Here is a 14948-nt window from a genome sequence, read left to right on the forward strand (position 1 = left end):
TAAGCTAAGTTTTACAAAGACAGGTTATATAATTCTGATTGAGACTATAGAGAAAGAACCACAAATTGTGCACCTTCGTGAGTGCGACTCTGAAAACAATCTTGCTCAAAAAAAAACCCCATCTAAAACTGACCAAGAGATTTTCACACACAATAGATTACCCCTTAAAAGGCAAACCAACGCTGCAGATAATAAAAATACCACCAATTTTCCCTAGAAAAAATGCAATATCTTCCTTTAAAGAAAGAAAGAAAGAGAGAGAGAGAGAGAGAGAGAACTAAACAGGGAGAGGAGAAAGCCATGTTATGAATGTGAATGAGAAGGCAGTGTGCTCCCTCATTCTCTCGGTTTGTCTCACTGTAAATGGAGCCACCATGAAACATCAGCCCATGGATTACAATTCCCTACTGAATGTTGAACAGGCCTAAACAAAAGCAGACAGTAGTAAATTCTAATAAACCTGAGTACAATTGGATCACTATAATTTTAGGTTATCTAGAATAATCTAGAAATGCAAGAGAAATCATCAAAATCACTGCAGCATGGATATCAAGTAACTAGTTTGTGTGTCTCTCTCACAACATTGTGTGTGTCCCATCCAGTGTTTATTTTCTCCGTTTGTATGTTGGTCCACATACAGAAATGTAACATCACATGTCTATAGTACTACAGCTCTTATTTTGTTCACTGTGCAAATCATGGCTTAGTTTAGCAGATGATACCTACCAATAAATAAACATCCAGGTCCTAAAATACATAGCATGGTTGGCTCACTTTATGACTAGTTTCAGCTTGAAATCACTTTCTCAATGCAACCCAACCATGCTAGAGTACATTCAAAAGGACAGAAAGAATCCATACAAAAAAGCCCCCTTACGGTTTCTGGTTTCAATACACCAGACTCTTCACCAACACTCCTCCCCAAGAAGTAACATTAGGCATGTAAAAATGATATAAAACATTTATGAACCTTCACAAAAACTGGTAATGCACAAAAAACACTGCTGACATATTTTAACATACACTACTTGCCTAAATGTATGCGAACACCATCACATCCATATGTAGGTTTTCGTACATATGGATGTGGAAGCATGCAATTGTATAGGATACTGACAATTTGCTGTAACTAAGGGGTCCAGCATATCCCTGTGCAAAAAGCAAGGACCATGAAGACATGGGTTGCCATAACTGGAGTGTGACAACACAGACCTCAACCCCACTGAACTCTGGGATAAACAGGATCACAACTGCACCCCAGGCATCCATCTCCTATCATGCGCTAAAATCTAGTGGAAACCCTTCACAGAAATGTGGAGGTTATTATAATAGCAAAGAGGAACCACACCTGGAACTTGATGTTCGAGAAGAACATATGTGGGTGTGATGGCCAGGTGTCCAAACACTTTTGGCTATAGGGTGCATTTCGGGTTTTGCAACATATTCCAAATGCTTCTACAACTTTATCTACACACCGAAGTTACAAAGCCTTGCTGTCAATCAGCTTTACTTGGCTCATTACATAGTACCTCTTGGAATCCCACTAAAACACAATCTCCTAGTGCTTTATTCGATGCAAAGACGTTGCAGGGTTTCTTAGCAACTGTCTGTGTAGAGCACAACCACAGAGCAGTGGTGGAGTCCAGTGGTAATTATCCATTACGACTTTAATAGGCCAGTCTGTCTTGATGGAACTGCCATTACTAAATAGTATACATTTCTGCCAAAAAAAAAAAAGGGTTGCTGACTATAGTCTCTTCTGGATAGTGCAGGAGACCATAAATAACACTATAATCAGTCAGTTAAAGCCTCAGAAAATTACTGTGCTCAAAGAATTTTCTGCAACAACAACAAAATAAACTAAACACATGCATGCATAAAAACAAGCCAGTTCACTCTGGTACATTCCCAGAAATACAGCTAACAAACTAGTGATCCTGGTCACCATCACACTGTTGTTCCATCTGTGGGACATGCTTTAATATAAATATAAATATATAAAGGTATAAAAGATGCATCTTTTTTTTTCAGAGAATGGAGAATGTACAGCTACCCTTCAATTCCTTCCTGTCTCCTTTATAAAAAGCTACAACTAGTTATTCTTGGTTATTGGTCTATATGCTGGCTCTGAGCTGTTAGCACTAAGCAGTGTGATCAGTGGAGCTCCACCCTTTGCTTTGGATGTTTCTCCCATCCATCATGGTCCAATAATGTTCAGCTGATGTACAGTTCAACACACCTGAAATCAGCGGCCAGATGGAGATCAGCTCCCGCCTAACCAAGCTTGTCATGGCCTCCAATGGGTAAACAAAATACATGACATTTTATACAGTGACGTTTACTTCATGTCTTTTCTAATTCACCGTGTTACAGTATCAGAGAGCTCACCCTGGGTTCAAATATACACGGGTTAACGAAGTAGCAGTTTGTTTTAGAAATTACATTAAACAAAATACACAAGTCAGTCCTTAGCTGAGCCTAACTACCTAGATCACTGTTCAACTTAGGATCATATTAACATTAAATGTGATGGCTGACATTTAGCAATGGAACAGTTTGGGCAGAAAGCAATAGAATGCTAATTAGCTTATCCAGATGACCACCGGGCAGCTGTGAGCAAAACAGCTAAATCACCCGCTAACGTTCAACAGTCATTTTGTACCACCTCCCTGCAAACCGGCTAAACGCTATAGTACAGGCGGAGGCTCGAATTTGCCGGTTACGATCCCGGAGGCCTAACTTGTCTTCACAGCTCAAACAAACATCAACACCATTTCGGCGGCGTGGTCCTCCATCATTGACGACGTTAGCCAACTGTTGATAGCCGCCTCGCGCGCTAGAATGCTCGCGCAGCCTGGCGTTGATGAAATGACGTGTTGATTCACACCGGCGGCTAACCTACTAGCTATCTAACCGAGACATCACAGCCACTAAACACACACGGCAAAATTACACACACTCGAAGAAACGACGACCATTTTAAAGTGTCCTCTGCTCATTTTTTTTTTAATAGCGCAATGAAACTCGACAAACCTAAAGAAGACTCTGAACTATTTCTCTAACGGCCCGTCCGCCATTTTGAGACACTGCAAAAAGGAGGTGCATTTTTTTCCCTTCCTTCAGTACAAGCCATACGCAGAATCACAAGAAAGACACTCACCCTATAGTGTCACCACCGAATTCGTATCCACAGGAGCCAGGCAAACGGGAAGCAATTAAATGTTGGTAAAGAAGATGACCTGAAAGATGTAGGTCTACCTCCGTGCCCCTTCTCTCTGGTTAGCTCCTAGCAGCTACCGTTGTTTTCTCTACAGCATTCGCTACCACGGACTGCGCATGCGCGTAGGCTGACTTACAGCGAAGCGGAGCGCACGCCCTTCACTTTCTAACAGTCTAATTTTAACAATTCAGGTCGCTTTGACTGTAACCAGTAATTATCCAATTACACGGTCTTTGGAACCATTTATTGAAATAAGTTTAAAATTGGACTGAAAACTAAACTTATCTGAGGGAATTGTCAATGACCTCAAACTGAGCGCGGTCACAGCGGTATCAGTCATGATCAACCTGACCCCACGAGGCACCTGTTAATGACGTCACCTGCCGGATTTCATGTTAATGGCAAGCTTAAACGTGAACTAAAATATTAGTGATTTTGTTGTCCTTATTGGTAAATATGACAAAGACTCATATAGGGATCAACGCAATGGTTGGACTAAATATCATTTACATGAATAGGGGAAGAGAGCTTGGGTAAATTGAAGAGGCATAAAGTAAGCCATGCATGTTGTTCATCTGGTACTGTTGTGCATTTTTACATGATCTTAATTAACAGTATTACCTTTATGTGAACTACCTGTACTGTTTATCCTACACATGGTCACAAGGAGCCTGGGGTCTATCCAAGGGGACTGGTGGAACACCAGTGGGGTGGGGTGGGGTGTAACCCATCACAGGGCATAATGGCACACTCATTCACACACTACAGACAATTTACAGAGATACCAGTCTCTAAAGGTTAAAGGTGAGGTAAGTAATGGGTTTGTAATTTTTTAGGGATAAAGGAAATCTATCTATCTATCTATCTATCTATCTATCTATCTATACTATAGATTAAAGCAGATGATTTTTAAGGCATGACAGATGACTTGTCTAGATTATACAAAGCACATATACAATATAATAAGCCTACATTAGTACATGATTAGTAGATTACTTTGCATGCAATATCTGCAGAATGCAAGAATTTCAGAACACCACGTTTAAAAGCTGAACAAATGTAGACTGTTAAACCTCACTGAACCCACTCAATATTTGCTAGTTCCTTTATTTCTTTTTAATACAAAAGCATACTCCGATCAAAAATAATTAGATTATTATTTATGGAGCACAACAGACAAGTTTCACATCAAAAATGAATAAGAAAGAAAAAGAAAGACAGACACACAATGGTCTGGACGGATTTTACAGGTTAATGATCCAAAACGAGGGAAACAGGTTCAGTTCTGAGTGTGAGTTAGACAGCAGGTGACATTGACGTGAATTTCAACAATGTGTCTTTAAAATAGTACTGGTGGCTTTTTCGATGACGTCTGATTTTCTAGATTTAATATTTGCGCTTAGAGATAATATCAGATCATATACATACAAGCAAATATCTGGAAGCTACATCTGAAACGGTGGGATTGAGAAGGCTTTGATTATGCAGATTGTATTATATTCTCCAAATGAGTAGTGTGTGGTGCAATGAAGTGTTCATCAGATTACAAATCTGTGAATCTTCTTTTTTTGAATGCAATCTTTCACACAATCACTTCTGTGAACATCAAAAAAACCTAAAAAGACAGACAGTTCCAATTAAAAACTGTAAGCGTCTTTTGTAAACTGCATTGCGTCCTCTTAACGTCAAAAAATATGAACCCCAAAAGACCTAAGTATGTAGTTGACAATTTGTTTTCTATTGCACTAATTCTCATCAATGAAAAGCAAACAAAAAAATCAAACTAAATTGAAATAACACCAACACTTTTTTTTTTTTGCATACAGCCAATGAGAATCAATGATATTTACAAACATTTCAGCCGTTATAGAGGGATATATAAGAATTGTGTTAAATATTCCAGCCATTTAGAAGTATGGGACTCTGATCGATTTTAATCAAGCCTAATGAACTTCTACTTTAAAGCAATTGCATTCACAGAGTTTAAATTAGTAATGATGCTTTGTGTTCCATTATAAACTGTGTTTATTTGTCAATTGCAAGTTGATCGCAAAGAGCCTTTGTTAGATTATCACACACCTTAGTGGCTACTAAGAGTACTGCAGCCCGAGACAAGCCCAGCATACAACGTGGCTCCTTGGTAAGCTACTGGTAGGCAAACAAAGGGTAAAGCAACAACAAAAAGGAACACATTGAGCATAATCAAGATTTTTAACCCTCTGGAAGGCATAGAAAGATAGGACACATACCAGCCTGGTTCCATTACAAAGCAAAAACAGACAAATCTCAACATTTACAGGGTGATTTGCTCTGTTTTTGTTCAGAAGCAATAAAACATCCAATTACTCTTTCCCTGTTCTTAGAAAACGCCAGTTTTTTTCATAAGAAACACACACACACACCGACAAAATCAGTTTAGCAATCCGTCTTCCCTTCAAGTGCAGACTACAGCAGCACACAGAGGGCCAGTGCCTGCATTTCTATTGCTTTAAACTTGTACATTTATCACAGCAACAAGTTTGGCATTTGGACGGTAGATCCACACAGCATTTATACAGGCAAGCACGGTGTTCGTCATCCTTTCTTCTTTTTTTGGTACATTACACAAAAGCAGCCTCCCTCATCCATTTCTGGTGCTAGTTTTGGAAAAAGTGCACTATATACTGGTAAAGGGAAAGATGTAATACAGAAAAGGGTCCTGTAACTGCTGGAAATGAGAAGTGTCAAAAAACTAGGCGTGTCGGTGTCAAAAGAAGTCCAGTCTTTCAAAAAACACTACAGCAATGGTTCTTTTCAACATGCTAAAGTGCCAAATACTGCATGTTCATCCATTATTCAAGTTTCTACTAGTCATCCCATGTTTATAACAAGTGTATATAGAAAAATATGATTCAGAATGATTTTGTCTAAGCAGCAGTAGTACCTGTAGAGGCATCCTCTCAAGATATCTGCACAAGTATAACCAACACACACACACAGAGAGAGAACTGAAAAGATAAAGATTCAAATGATCATATTTAAGCTGGACCATTTGAACCTGCATTTCAATGAACATTAATCAAGTTTGTCACACCTTACAGACATCCACATCTTTTGAATATATCTCTATAAAACAGACAAAGCTTAAATTAAATGGTTTGATGAAGGATATAAAATGGCTTTAATTCCCCCAAACACTTACTACTACAAAAAGGGAAAAAAAAGAAAGAAAAAAAATTAGGTTAGCTTTTTACAGAACTTCTGTGATCAATTGGAAAATTTTTAGATGAGAACGCATCTGTAACGTCGTGAACACTCAGCAGCCATCACTTGGTATGTTAACGGTACGGGACAAAACGGGACCATTATTTGTAAATGGCCTTTGAAAGCTAGACCATAGTGTGTACATTCTGAAGCCTCTGTCTCATTTTTTGTGCATCTTTTTTGAAATTTTCTTTCCGCTCGCATCTCGAGCAGCATAGAAGTCACCTGAGGATGGCTTGGACTCCTAAACACTTAAAAGGGAGAAGATGAGATCGTGAGGGCTCAGCTCAACAGATGGATAGTAAGATGTGAAAATGGATGGATGGATAATGCTCTAGCATACAACGTCATGGTCATTCTTGGTCACCAGCTTCAGACAAACTGGCAGGAAAACAGTAACTGCAAGAGAGCCTTAAGTCTGGCCCTGTGCCTGCCCGCATTAAACACTGGTTCCGGTGCTTTTCATGACTGCTTTTTACTGTACCGATTGCTGTACATTTTCCTGTCTGTTCCCTCCGCTTTAAGCTCAAATATACTCATTTAAATTACACATCTTAGTTCTCAGTTCTACAGGTTCAAGCAGATGACTGTTGCATCAATGGCTTTCCCTGCTACAGGGTACAGCGGGTGGGATTAATCATCGACGGGAAGTTTGTCGTCCAGTGCCAGCTGACCGTTCTCCTGATGTTCCTCACTCTTCCCAGAGTCTTGTAGTTGCTGCCGGCGTTGGACTTCTGCCTTCAGGGTCTCCAGGTCCTTTTGGCTGCAAGCCAACAGGTATTTGTTAGTTACTGCTCAATTAAAGCAGGAAATGTCATCAAAGCAAATTACTGATTCCATAGTACAGCATTATTTGTTTAATTGCAACCATTTGCCAGTTTTGGAAATGAAAACAAGGGTTAACCCTAAATACATCTGACAAGTGAGCATGGTATCTTAATCTAGAAAGAAAATGCAGAAATACATCACAGTAGGTATGTTCATGTTTAGACCATTTCTGTCAGTCTGAACTCTGAATGCAGATTAAAAAAAATATATAATCTACATATTAATATAATAATAATCTGATTCACTTGCAGATTAAAAAAAATACAAAATGGATAGGTTGCATCCACTTCTACAGTTTTTATGATTTTCCTTGTGGTAAGCCGTTAAAAGTTATTTCTTCCTGTTTTCAGTTTGCTCTACTGATCGACTGAATCCTCAAAACTGCATTTCCTCAATCATTTCTTAGAAGCGATTATTACTGACTTTACTTCTGTCCATGCGCTCAACAGTCTTTTAATATGTTTAACAAATATTCTGTCTATTGCAATGACCAGCTCTTTCCAGGTTTGAGCTTTTTCAAGCTCAGTCGGATCGATGGAGGTCTGAAGACTTTTCAATCCGTTTGAGCCAACAGATTATCTGGTTACATGTAAAAATACCTAATGGCAGTGAAACATGGAGTAATGGGGACAGTTGAAGTCCAGCTGTAATAACAACGTGGTCAGTGTGAGTGAGAATGAACAGCGCTTGTGTCGACCTTTTTGTTATTCCATGAGCATCACTACTGTACAAACCTTTCGCTGTACTGCTACAGGCTGCACAAGCATAACATCTTCGCACCAGAGTGGGATACGAACACTTATATTATTCAGACTTAAGCCTGTGAAGCATAAAATCTACATAGATGGCATGAAAAGAAGCACAGCAGGATGCAAGAATTCATGTTTTAAGCACATCTAGCAGAATCACCGTAGACTGAAATCAGTGCAACATCGATGTGTATTATTGCATGTGACATGTCTTATGTTAAATGCCATAAACCTGTTGAAAGTGTTCACCCTTAAAGGAATCTTAACATGATGTTAGATCTTGCATTTGTTAAGATACACTATATTGCCAAAATTGCCATTCATTGATTTCAGGTATTGTTTTTCGGGGTTTGGAAGAATATGAGAAATTTCTCTGTACCTATATATATATATATATATATATATATATATATATATATATATATATATATATATATATATATATATATATATATATATATATATATATATACACACACACACACACACACTATATTGCCAAAAGTTTTGGGACACCTCTCCAAATCATTGAATTCAGGTGTTGTTTTTCAGACGTTGGGCTCAGCCCCTTAGTTCTAGTGACAGGAACTATTAATGCTTCAGTATACCAAGACATTTTGGACAATTTCATGACAGTTTGGGGATGATCCCTTCCTGTTCCAACATGACTGCACACCAGTGCACAAAGCAAGGTTCATGAAGACATGGATGAGGAGGAGGTGTGGAGGAACTTGACTGAACACCTTTGGGATGAATTAAAGTGGAGACTGTGAGCCTTCTTGTCCAACATCAGTGCTTGACCTCACAAATGCACTTCTAGTGGAATGGTCAAATATTCCCATAAACACACTCCTAAACCTTGTGGAAAGTCTTCCCAGAAGAGTTGAAGCTGTTATAGCTGCAAAGGATCTATAAGGACTCCATATTAAATTCATTTGCATGTAAAGGCAGACATCCCAAAACTTTTGGCAACATAGTGTATTTCTGGAACTGTTTGTGTGCTAAATATTGTAGTACATGATATAAGCAAGTACCACATGCCTGTTTGAAATACATTTAAAAGTGTGTGATGTGAAAGTCTCTAGTGATGTCAAGCCTACCTGAGAGGAATAAAGATGATGCCATTGATAATGTTGAGCTGCTCCAGGACACTGGCCATGCTTGGAGCTGTGAACTGCACAGAAAACAATTAAATATCAACTCACAGCTACTAAAAAACTATAACAGATTGTGAACATTGAAGAAATGGTGAAATTACTTTGAGAGGCATGATGCTGGCATTGGAGCCATTCTTGTAAATCTCATTCATGGTTCTCTGTAGGGCCACAGCCTGCTGTGTGAGGTACTTCAGGTACTCTGAACTCTCCTTGGTCTTTTCATGAGCTTCACCAACCTGTCAATAAGATCAATGCTAAATTTCTCTTTCTAGTTCACTGAACATGCTATCTAGATTCCTTTATAATGGCCGTGTGCACAGTAGGTTATATTGTGGAATATATTTAGAAAAGTGTGTCGATATGCAAGGTTGAGTGATGCAAGGATGTACATCATTAGCATAACCGCTAAACCTGATCGTGTGTGTGAGAATGTACCTGGTTCTTGTAAATGGTGTAGCCCTCCTTCTCGTGCTGCAGAGCTGAGCGGAATTCAGCCTTGCTCTCATACACCCGGGCCACGAGGTGGTAACTGCACAGAGATGCATGCAGAGAAGAGATCAGAGAGGACTATAATCACGTTCCAGTTCAGTACTGTTTAAAAACGAACAATCCCCATACCTGAGGGCAACTTTAAGGGATCGGTGTCCATGGTATTTGGAGTTGATGGCCAAGGCATTTTCTAGGAAGCGTAGTGAGAGGTCATACTCCATCACTCCATGTAGCACCAGACCAATATTGCTCTGTAACAGCGAGAGAAAACAAACAGGGGCTTTATTTCAGTGTTATAACACTGGGCAAATGAAGTCCTATAAGACCAGAAGAAACCCAGACAATCTGGAAGAAACTTTAAATCTGATTATAAAAGATTTAAAATGTACTAATACAAAGAAATGATTTATTACAGTATTATCCATATAATAACAATCCCTGATAACTTACATCTAGCAGAGCCATCTCAGGATGGTCCTCTCCACACACTAACAGCATGAGATAGCGGGCACGGTACAGCAACTTCAGTGCCGTGGACAGCTGCCCGTTAGCAAAGCAGTACAGAGCCAAGTGCATCTGTAAGAAAAGCAAAGGTCACTCAAATCTAAACGCATCAACAATTCAAGGACTATTACATTATTAGAAGTGACGTGGGACTAGCTTTTATCCAGAAACTCACGTATTCTTGAATGGTGTTAGGATGCTCAATACCCAGCACTCTCTCACTCATCAGCACAGCTTTCTGCTGGTTACTGAGGGCCTGAAAAGGAGGACATTCATTATGAGGAAAAATTCTAAGCAATGTGTGGAAAAGAGAGAGAAATACATGCGTCTATGAACCTCAGGGTGGTCTCCCATGATGTAATTGAGACGAGCCAGGAGGCGCAGACAGGCACAAATCTCCACATGCATGGCTCCATACACGTTGTTGAAGAGGTTCAAGGCCTCGTTAATTAACTCACATCCTTCTTTCAGGAAACCTAAAGATGTAGGGGGCAATGAATGAATTTAATTGATTAAAGTGAATTATAAAAAATCAGACCCCAGACCAACACTGTACATCAACTTTGGTTGCAAAACCTGTCATGACTCTTTTACTATACAAAAGGAACCCAGCACAGTACCTTGCTGGACTTTGGCTTGACCACTCTGGAAGAAATGGAAGGCATCTGAGGCTTTAGGGTTGACGTGCTTTACTACTGGGAAGATGTTCAGGATGTCTTCCTCTGTGAAAGCTGGCTTGTGTCGGCTATCGAAGTTGTACTCCTTTATCAGGATCTGCAGAGATAGCATAAAGCAATGGCTCACTGCAGACCTGATTGTCTAGCTACTGCACTGTCACTAAAATGGGCAGATCGATAAAAGCATTACCTGGATGCCAGCTTTTATGGAGATTTCTCTCAGGAGGGTGATCTTTTGCAGGCCGTATTTCTCGACTGCCTGGTCCACACTCTCACTGCCAATAGAAACACACAGTGCCACAAAGTTGCAGAATTTGTCATGCATTTGAGTTTTCTTTATACTTTTGTATGAGCTTTATGTATATTTAAGTCTGAATTATGCATGTTTTTTCTTCAAAGTCTTAACAGTAGCATGCATATGATGACAAATAACCACTAATAACACCTTTTTCCACCACCAAATGGTCACACTAATATGCTACAGACATCAAAAAGATGCAAATGGATGCAAATTCAACTCTAAGGTAGATAAAGACTCTTGTTATTACTACTACAATACAAGAATAGTCAAAAGTAAACATTCCTTACCACTGTAGAGCGTAGTGGTAATAAGTGCGAGCCTCGGTACCGATGTTCTTCCACAGTTCGCTGGGGGTCAGGCTGGCCCAGGCCGTGTTGTCTCCTCCTCCAGGCACCCTGTTCCGTCTCTTCTTGTTTTTCTTGCGTGAGACCAGCTCGTCTGCAGGCAGGTGGGCCACGGCGTCTGGGAAAGAGCTCAGGAAGCAGTTCAGGAAGTGGCTCACTGCAGCGGACAGGGCTGAAAGCTCGACACCCTACAATTCACACGCATATATGTAAGAACATTTGCATACGGCAGAAAGTGCATTAAAAAAATTCATCGTTCATGAAAACTGGGAGCTCACCTGGAGGTAGGTCTTAAAGATATGTTTAGTGCATCTTGTGATCAGCTCAGTGATTCCTATTCTCTGTAACAAGGAAAAATGGATCAGCATCAGGATAATGCCAAGAAGGAACAAAAAGATGATATGAAAATGAAGATGCTTACATAGAAATGATCAAGCTGTGGTTTTGCAGGCATCTTGTCCACAAACTCCAGCACATTGCTGAGGTAGCGCACGTTGATGCCACGCTGATGGAGGGCCTCGGTCAACGTGGCTCCATCCATTGGCAGGGCAGTGTGCTCTAAACAGTCTTTTATCTGCAGCACCATAATGAAAAAAAATCATCATTTCCATTCATTTCTTCCCTTATTAGCAGTAATCGCTTCATTCTAGTCAAGATCACAAAGGAGTAGAAGTGCATACTGGAAGCACTGAACAGGAGCCCTGGGAGTAATTTAGAGTATGCAATCCACAGCCAACATGTTTAAAACAAGACTACTCAAAGGAAACCCTGTACACTGGAGCTGTGGAGGCAGTGACTCCCACCATTTAACTTCATGTAAATGTCACTCACCAAAGATGGGATCTGACAAGACACCAGGAAGGCTGCTGAATCTTTAAGAAGCTGCTTCTGCTTCTGAATATCTTCAGCACTGTCTTCAGGGAAACGCACTCCTACAATACAAAAATACAGATTATCACAGCTACTCATACCAACTTGGATAAATTTAAAAAAATGGATTCAGAAAATGCATATTTCTCATACCTGGTGAGAAGATGTCTGGGTTGAAGCGAATGTCAAAGGAAGTGTTGCTGATGGAGCCCACTGCTTTGCATGCGTTGAGGATGACCTCTCGGCTTTTGGGGTCTGTATTCAGTCCAAAATTCAAAGTTATAAAGGAATTCACTATAACATACTGCAATGCAATAATTATATTTACACCCACACCAGTTAGAGAATAAAAGGTTCAAATTATATGTTAAACAGTTGATTAGCACACACTAGGCAGACTGATTAGCAGGAGTAACTCTGTGGTCCCACAATCACAATCAGTTATTCACACCACAAGTTAATTCATCAATTTGATTTCATCATTGGAGAGTGAGTACGAGTGTGTGATTGGATGTTAAAGGAGAATGATAAAGACAGACATTATTCATCATGTCAGTTCTCGAAGTTTTTCCATAAATGAGCGTTGACCAGGAACAGGAGCACACACGCTAACTGAGAGATGCTGATTACACACCAAAAGGGGTCAGCAAAGCTCTAATGAACTAAAAAAGAAATTGGAAGGGCAGTCTGATGTGCAAGGACACACAAAGAAGCAGCTAAAAGTAAGCAGATGCAGCATAAGGAAAGCTCCGGTGCATCTCTGTTAACTGTGCGCTCCTGTTTCTCACAGCTCATGTTCAGCTGTTCGCATGACGTACCAATCCCAGATCCATCTTCTGCTGCTAAAGATTCAGCCAGCTCTTTAGCCTGAGCTAATCCTGGTATAGTTTCAAGGGCCACCTTACCCTCCAGAGGACTCTCACAGCCTCCATTGTGTCTCTCTGGACCTGTGGGTTCATCAGCACCCAACGAGACGGTACCATTAGTGGTTGCTGCAGAGTTTTCTGTAGCTGTGGCCTGCTGATGCTCGGCTGCTTCAGGTGTCTGCGTGGATTCAGAAGCGGTTGCTGAGACAGAGACTGGTGTCGCAGTTTCAGCGGCATTCTCAGAGGCGTCTGGTGCTGATGCCGGCTTGCTATCGGCCTCGTCTGTTGCGTTCTCGGGCAAGGCTGCAATCTTGCTGTCTTTATGTGCTTTGTGCTGCATCAGCTGGAGTGCTGCCATCTTCATGAAAAGGAGATACCTTTCACCCAAAGAAAGTTAGCACAGTTAAAGGTTATTTTTATATATATATATATATATTGTATTTTGTAAATTGGTAATCTTTACAAAGCAAAGGAAAGTAATCAGTAATCTTCTCAAATTGCATTTTCCCCCTATGACGGAAAGCTGGAATACATGGGCTAGAATGATGGGGGGGGGAGGGGACATGACTAATTTCATTTATGGCATCCAAAATCAGCTAGATGTCTTAAAGCAGATTATGTTTGGGAATAATAACAATATACAGAATGGTATGAAGAAGTGAAGATGGGGCTGCTGTCTTTCAGTCAGAACTGAAACTTTAGGGTTGATTTCAGAGTGAACAAAGGAGTAACTTCTCTGTATCCTTTTTTGGTATTAGGAGGAAACACAGCATGAACCCAGTAGACCATTATAGTTTGAAAAGAATGCCAAATGCTGCATACACAAACGTGTATAAAACTTTGCCTCAATTCATTCTTACTATATCTTCAATGAGACATGATGCATTACTCAAGGTTCATTGTCAAGTTAGTGATCAGATTACTAACTTGACAATGAACACATCATCTGGTCCATGAAAAGTTAAAATAAAAGCATCTTAAACTGACAGATATGACTGACAAATATAGAAATATTTCAATAAATTAAATACGGCCAACTACACCAATTAACATGCCTTCATTTGCATCATATTAATAGAACCAAATGTGGCAGCTTAATTATTATTAATAATCTAACCTAAATAAAGAAAGGTTATAAAATGCTTACACAAAGAAAATCTACATGTACTTGTTAAACTAGCATTAACCCAAGTTGCTTAATTACTGATCAGCAGCATTAGTACTCATCTGTCTGACAGAACTGGGGAGAGAATACCTGTGCTCTACGAAGGCTTCAATGAGTTCCTGGCGTAGACAGGCCAGACGGTGACGATGCTGTCGAGGAAAGCCCTGCTTCTGGCTCTCGGGGTTTAGCTCCTCCCCTTCCACAGGCAGGAAGTTGAGATCAGGAGGAAAAGTGCGTAGCAGGTCCAGGATGTAGTGACGCCCGTCATTGCCGATGATCCCCTTGCACTCGACAGACGAGCAGAGCTCCACAGCCGTGTCCTTTTCATTGAGAACAGAATGATGCTGCACCTTCAGAGGCCGGCTCGTCTTCTCGAGCAGCTCCAGGTACTTGGGGTGGGACACCACAGTCTTTCCAAAATCAATGGAGCCATAGATGACGCTCTGTTCTTGTTCACGCTCCAGGATCCCGGGGATGATGGACTGCGCGGTGACACGGTAACCCCTGTGGTAAGCACAGATAATTAGTGATATAC

At 40.4% G+C, this 14948-nt stretch overlaps 1 protein-coding gene across 4 annotated transcripts in view; it reads right to left on the reverse strand.

The window, feature by feature from the left end:
- The window catches only part of LOC131368205 (lissencephaly-1 homolog A), a 43739-nt gene that overhangs the window by 20146 nt on the left and 8645 nt on the right, over positions 1–14948 (reverse strand). For 2 of the 4 annotated variants that reach the window (XM_058414181.1, XM_058414183.1), the window contains exons 11-27: positions 14504–14917; positions 13201–13625; positions 12536–12637; positions 12344–12444; positions 11934–12086; positions 11791–11853; positions 11456–11700; positions 11058–11142; positions 10811–10964; positions 10527–10666; positions 10366–10446; positions 10137–10262; positions 9816–9937; positions 9633–9726; positions 9299–9433; positions 9141–9214; positions 3161–7226 (exon numbers count right to left, since the gene is read on the reverse strand). In XM_058414181.1, the coding sequence (XP_058270164.1) occupies positions 7097–7226; positions 9141–9214; positions 9299–9433; positions 9633–9726; positions 9816–9937; positions 10137–10262; positions 10366–10446; positions 10527–10666; positions 10811–10964; positions 11058–11142; positions 11456–11700; positions 11791–11853; positions 11934–12086; positions 12344–12444; positions 12536–12637; positions 13201–13625; positions 14504–14917 (2644 nt within the window). In that variant the 3' untranslated portion in view covers positions 3161–7096. Of the gene's footprint in view, positions 1–3160; positions 7227–9140; positions 9215–9298; positions 9434–9632; positions 9727–9815; positions 9938–10136; positions 10263–10365; positions 10447–10526; positions 10667–10810; positions 10965–11057; positions 11143–11455; positions 11701–11790; positions 11854–11933; positions 12087–12343; positions 12445–12535; positions 12638–13200; positions 13626–14503; positions 14918–14948 lie in introns of those variants that run through there. The other 2 variants (XM_058414182.1, XM_058414184.1) reach the window with 2 other exon arrangements.

Source organism: Hemibagrus wyckioides, linkage group LG17 (genome assembly GCF_019097595.1).
Source record: "Hemibagrus wyckioides isolate EC202008001 linkage group LG17, SWU_Hwy_1.0, whole genome shotgun sequence".
Taxonomy (NCBI): domain Eukaryota; kingdom Metazoa; phylum Chordata; class Actinopteri; order Siluriformes; family Bagridae; genus Hemibagrus; species Hemibagrus wyckioides.